Here is a 6,723-nt window from a genome sequence, read left to right as displayed (position 1 = left end):
TGTTTTCTTTTCACCACCTCTAGGAGAGGAATCTCACTGTTGTCTCGGGGGCTCATTAGGCTCAGTCAAGTGATTTTAGGATTATTGATGCAAAACATAATGTTTTATTGCTTACTGTCAGAGAATGAATGTCAGAGCCTATTATACTTCCTAGATGGATTTATTACAAAGAGTGAGTTTACTCCATAGAGTAAACTTATTCCATTTCCCCATAAAGACATTTTTTAAAAACACTGAAAAAAGCTTACATGCGTCCAACGGATGTGAAGAGTCCTGCCAGTGTTAACACATTAAGAGCCAGAGCTTGCTATCTTTGAAGTCAGTGGATGCTTTGCTTTAGAGTTAAAAGGGGGAAGTGGAAAGCAAAGCATTAGATATCACAGTGAAGTTTCTCTTTTATATTACGGTATGTTGAAAACTGCCTGTCTGCACACTGCTTCCAAATAGATGTAAAGGCCACATTCCTCAGGCAGATGAGGCACACGAATTGTATTGAGGAATTGCTTCTCATTAGGTCTTTTATGTGGTTTGGGTTTTTGTTGTTGTTTGGTTTTTTTGGGGGGGGGTGTGGGGTGTGGGGTGTGTGGAGGTGATGAGATGCTTTTTCCAGAGACCTACAGTTCACTGGGAAAGTTCTTGGTTTTGCTCCATTCTCTGCTGAGGTTGGTCTTTGGAATGGAAGGGGAATGCACAGGCAGTGATCTCAACCCCCACAATGAATCACATTTGGTACAGCAGACTATGGCATTCATCATCATTGCTCCTCTTTGTTTTTGCTTTCCTTGATCAACAGTGGAATATTTAAACCAAGTTGCTCTAAAGTGCAACACTTGACACTGACCTGTTTTCCAGTATGTCTGCAAATTTAGGCATATATTTTTGCATGCCAAGTATAAACTGAGATGGCAATCTAAACAGGGTTGACTTTTTTCAATTCCATTTTATGTGTCTTCTGATCCCCAGGGAAAATTTATTTTCTGTACTGCAAAAATAATCTGAATTGTTAAGTTCTTCAAAGCCACATAGAACCAACTGGCCACAGTCTTAGGTGTTAGATACAATTAAAAGTTGTGTGAGTGTAGGAGGCATAAATAGTTGATCTACAGTTATGCAGAAAATTTCATAGAATCATAGAATCATGGAATGGTTTGGGTTGGAAAGGACCTTAAGATCATCTAGTTCCACCCCCCCTGCCATGGGCAGGGACTCATCACCCCAGACCATGTCGCTCAAAGCTCTGTCCAACCTGGCCTTGAACACTGCCAGGGATAGAGCATCTACCGCTTCTTTAGACAACCTGTTCCAGTGCCTCACCACCCTCACAGTAAAGAACTTCTTCCTTATGTCTAACCTGAACTTCCCCTGTTTAAGTTTAAACCCATTATCCCTTGAAAATGGAGGTTATATTTCCCTTTTTGCAGTCTTTGGGAACTTCACCTGCCTACCATGATTTTTCAAATATGATGGACAGTGGCTTAGCAACTTCATTCACTACCTCCTTCAGGACCCGCGGATGGATTTCAAAACAAACCACCAAAGTCTTATATTTGTGGGAAGACCAGGACCATACTGCCAAATCTAAAAATGTTCAACTTTTTTCTAGCATCTGTTAAAAAATTTCCCCAGCACTGCGTGGGCTACAAATTATGATAACTGTGTTTCTTAGTTTCCTCTTAAAGATATGACTCAGATACTAGGTAGAAGCTTAATTATTGGTCACATGCATTCTTTTAAATATAAATGTTCATGTAAATGTTCAACAGAGCTCTTCAGAGTTGTTAAAATATTATTCAGTGTGTTTAAATTTGTACCTAAATAATTTAAGAATACTTGGCACAGTCAGTTTCTTAGATGCTATGAAATCTGAGAACCCTTAATTCTGCATCTTCCATGTTCATGGAGAAGGATTTGTCTGCCTTGATGCATGCTTAATTATATGTCTTTTACTTACACAGCTTTCCCAGAGATAACAGTGTCACACGATATTGCTGTTAATTTTGCTTGAATGAAGAGTAAAAACTGAGCCCTTATATTTGTTAAAATTATTTGTGAAGATTTTGGGTTTTTTCCCAGCAAATCAGAAGGTTTTGCTGTGGTTTCCAGTTCCCTCTCCAGTGAAGTCATCTTTTGCTTTAAATCCACTGTATGTGCTGTATTTTTAAGGTTTGATGGCACTACATAATGCTAAGCTGGTACGGTTTGAACCATCATTCATTTTGACATCATTTGGTTACTTTTCGTAATACCCTTGCAATGATCAGTAGATCAAAAGACACTCAAAGGGAGAAAGGCTGGCACTAACATAGCTGTTGTAATACAGGATGAGCTCAGTGTTCCTGCTGGAGTTGTCTCTCATCTAGGCAAGTCCTTTAAATCAGTCAACTTCTTTTTCATCTGTGGTTTCATTTCTTCATTCTTATGCATGTAGGCCAAAACTATTGTTTTCTTTTTAGTTCCAGCATTGCAGAGGAATGTTAAATTCACCCAGTAAGCTGTGCTTGTTTAATCTCTTTTTATAAATGTTAATGCTCTTTCCTTTTCCAGTAGCTTTGGTTTGTTGTATTTGAAATTGGAACATGGGAATCAGGATGAGGTGATATTATAAAACACATCCACATAATAAAATTGATGTTCAGGACAGTAATAAGGATCTTCAGATTACATTTAAACCAGTTGGAAGTAACCTTTTCTAGGAAAATTCTGCCATTTTTTTCTACTTGATAAGAAAAAGACACTGTTTCAGCCTTCTTTCTCATTTTAGGCTGGGAATGGAGTGCATAGTTTGGATGTCAGGAGCGGGACATCTTACCAAAACAAAGAATCCTTGGCACTGTTGTCTGATCAATGACTTCTAAGTGCAGGAGCTGTTGAATTGGAAACAAGTGCTGCAAGATGCCAAGTGAGGTGCTTGAGAGCAGCAGTGGGATGGAGGAGACCATGCAGAAAGAGAGGAGGTCTGGAAGCCAAAGTCCTCGCTGCAGCTCCATGAGGAGGGCTGTAGCAACCACTGTCACTTTTGATGGGGAAGCCACTATGGACCGGAGGAAAAAGAAGAAGAAAGAGTCCCGTCCCGAGTCAATAATAGTGTATCGGTCAGAGAATGAGAATAAGGTGGAAGAAGAACAGGCAGATGAAGGAGGGGAGAGGGGCTCTGAGGAAGGCTCCAAGTTCCTGGGTCAGTCCACAGCAGATGGTATGTATTCCTGGGAGCACCCACTTTCTGTAAACTTTTTTTGATGCCAGCATGCACTGAGGTCAAATGGAAGTGACTGTGGGACCAAACCTCTTGCCCCCAAGTCTGCAGGCAAGGAGAGCTTGAGTTCATACATTAAAATGTCCTGAAATAAAAAGCATTATGGGCTGAGCTGGGTTGTCTCCTGCAATTCATTGCAATTCATTGTTTCCTACAATTCATTGGTTGTTACTGCACTCTTTGTTTTAAATGTATGTGCTAATTGGAGTTGATCCAGAAAAATGCTGAGCGTGCTTTAAGCCAGTGATGCTGTGATCAAGCCCTTCTCCATGCCTAAAACAACTGCCGATTAAGTGAAAGGATGGAAGCAGATGGATTTAGTGGCTCTACCCATGATAGGAAGTTTTACTCATTATCTAGGATTTGCTGTTGCCTTCTGTTTGCAGAAGCACAGCTTCCTCATTAAGAATGATTATTTGGCAAGGTCATTGTGGGGCATATTGGAGCAACTTTCACTTCTGGTGTCTGTCCTGGATCCTCTTGTAGGGAAGAAGTGTGGGAGGCAGGTCCTATGGCTAATCCTTTTGTGAAACAGCAGTGCAGGCTGAGAGGGGTGTAAATGTGAATGCATACCCTGGATCCATCAGCTGCACCAGACTCTCCTATGATCCCAACCTCTATCCTCAGGACTTATCTGCTGCCGCCTTATTTTTGTGGGCCGCTTCAAACTGCTCAGCCTCCGTTTAATAGCCTCTGAAGATCTCCTCCTGAGCTAGTCAGAATTAAGATCAGGAAGAAGCATATTTTAGCCCCATAGAAGAGTTTATGGCTAGTACTACTGCATGGACCATCCTAAACCAATGGAAGCCAAGACAGTCTGTCTGTGACTTTTAACACACATCCCAACACTTTGCTTTTTGGTATCTTCGTTGATGCCTTAAAATGCAAATATAATTATCTGAGAATTTTTAAGTTTTTTCTAGACTTCGACAATCATTTTGGATTGAGACACAGTGCAGATGTAAAGTGAAATACTAGCTATTCAATTATAACTCCATGTGTGGATGTGCTTGTTCTAGAACAGGATTTTTAGTCGTATTTATCTAATTCACCCTAAATGTCCACGCTGTTCAGGAATAAATGTATGAGGGTACCAGAGAAAATAGGCATACCATTTTTGATTCATTCACTCCACCTCATCTCTTTCTCATATATTCCTGCAGCACTCTCCCTTCACACATTTTCCCTAGTGCAGATGCTGGAGTCTTCTTCCTTGTGATTTCTGTCATCTGGAATTCTTGTCTTCTCTTTCATTAGCTTTTCTTCCATTTTCTTCTGTGATAATCTTCCTTATACTGCATTGCTTCTTGCATTCCATCTTTTTAAAATCTTAACTATTACTCCATATGCATTTTCTAATTGTCTTTGGGGTCATTGGGGATTTACACAATAAATCTAATGTAGATAAGTTTGTGTTTGTAGGTGTCTGGAACATGCCTTTAGACAGCCGATATGTGACCTTGACTGGAACAATCACCAGGGGAAAGAAGAAGGGTCAGATGGTGGACATCCATGTCACACTAACGGACAAAGAGCTGCAGGAACTGGCTAAGTCAAAGGAACCTCCTAAAGAGGACGTACCTGAGAAGAGGAAGAAATGTGATGTTGGGCTAGACAGAGGACCCCACATCGTCCTCTGGACCATCATTTGCTTCCCCATCATTTTTGTAGTGTCCTTTGTGGTTTCATTCTACTATGGAACCATTACATGGTATAACATCTTCTTGGTGTACAATGAAGAGAGGACCTTCTGGCACAAAATCACCTTTTGTCCCTTTCTGATCATCTTCTACCCAATTATGATTATGGTTGTGTCTTTTTCCCTAGGCCTGTACTCGGCTGTGGCCCAGGTAGCATGGTCCTTTGGGTACTGGTGGCATGCTGTCAGGGATATGGAGAAGGGCTTCTGTGGCTGGCTCTGCAGCAAGCTAGGTTTGGAAGATTGTTCTCCATACAGCATTGTCGAGCTGTTAGATTCTGATAATATCTCAGGTAGTCTCTCTGGCAAGAGCTCTGCACAGGGGGTTGAGACCTCGGCAGTCTGAGCCTTTGTCCTGGCTGACTATTTTGGTCATATGTAAGTGGTTTTCATCTAAAAATAACATGCTGAATTTTTATAAAGATATATATATATTTAAACACAAACTTAATGAAAAAATATTGGGCTGGGAGTGCTCTTTAAAAGTCACAGAATGCAAGTGTGCTAGTTACATGTGGTCTGGGTGGGGAGGTGCATGGCTCTCCAAGGATTTGCCATCTGTTTTAGCTAATTACAACTTCTAGGAATGGTGAGAAAATCCAGGTCTGCGGCGCTCAAGCTGTTTGTGGCACAGCAGAGAGACATGCTGAAAAATTCACTTCTGTAAAGTTAGACTTTCTTTTTCAGGAGTAGTACATAACAGTGACCTCTTGATCCCATGAAAAGAAGTCCATACTCAGGAGATGAACTTCAGAAGATAAGAACCCATTCAAAGGTGAAGGCTAAATTGCAAGTCAGGTGATGTTCCTGAAGTTTTCCTAAAAAGGGTCCTTTTCCAGTCCTTCCAGCAAGTGCAGCAAACATTTCAGGTAGGCTAACTGCTTAGGTGCTGTCAGAGCGCAAAAAGACCTGGCCTTTCTCTGGGAGAGGACAGCACAGCTTCCAAGAAAGGCACATGAACTCTACACTGAAACACACCCATCACATGATGGAAGGGCTCGCTTTGTAACGTGGTGCATGGGGATGTGACAGGCCTGTCACCAAGCACCCCCAGGTGCACAGATAGGTGCTTAGGACACACCTGCATTTGATTTCTTGATAGGTGCACTGCTAGGGAAGAATAGGCTATGGAAGCTGTATGCAGTGTGCAGTGCCAACATTTGCATTTATAGGGAGGAAACACCTGCTCTGAGGAAGGGTAATCAATCTGTTTCCGTGTCACTGCAATGCAGGTGTGGGCTGGCAGCACCTATGTTTAGGTAGGTGTGGTTAGAATCATGAATCAGCTAGGTTGGAAAAGACCTTTAAGATCATCAAGTCAAACCATTACCCCAGAACTGCCAAGAGTACCACTAAGCCGTATCAACTGTTGAAGGTGCTTGAGATAGGAAGGTCTCACTGAAACAGCTGTTCTCTTTTTCAAGGTGCTCTTACGGAAGAGCTGCTGGACCTTCCCTTTCAGAACAGGGGCATCCCTGAGACCATGTCTGTTAGTGCCAGTGCAAATACATTAGTGCCTCAGCTCTGGAAATCTGCATCCCGCACACACTTCCTGGGTAATTATGTGGAAGCGCAATGGATTATACATCCTCTTCTGCTCATGTCTCATTTTCATAATTAGTTTCCCTCCTTTAGGACTTTGCATGGCATCTTAGTGGGCTCCCAGACTAGGCTGAAGTGACCACCATAGACTGGAGAAATTTTAATTGTCCCTTTAAAAAAATGACTAGCAGAAATATTCATTTTCTGTTGTGGCCTAAGGAGGACATGA

The 6,723-nt window shown here is 41.7% G+C and overlaps 1 protein-coding gene across 1 annotated transcript; it reads left to right on the top strand.

Annotated features, from left to right (window-relative positions):
* The first annotated feature begins 2,892 nt into the window (after positions 1 to 2,892).
* On the top strand, positions 2,893 to 5,298 carry TMEM169 (transmembrane protein 169). The gene is made up of 2 exons (XM_010019579.1): positions 2,893 to 3,193; positions 4,676 to 5,298. Exons 1-2 carry the CDS (start codon positions 2,893 to 2,895, stop codon positions 5,296 to 5,298), a joined length of 924 nt encoding a protein of 307 aa, XP_010017881.1.
* Positions 5,299 to 6,723: the final 1,425 nt, after the last annotated feature.

Source organism: Nestor notabilis, unplaced genomic scaffold (genome assembly GCF_000696875.1).
Source record: "Nestor notabilis isolate BGI_N333 unplaced genomic scaffold, ASM69687v1 scaffold10640, whole genome shotgun sequence".
Classification (NCBI taxonomy): domain Eukaryota; kingdom Metazoa; phylum Chordata; class Aves; order Psittaciformes; family Psittacidae; genus Nestor; species Nestor notabilis.
Note: the sequence above shows the minus strand (reverse complement) of the source record. Positions and strands in the feature narration are given on the sequence as shown.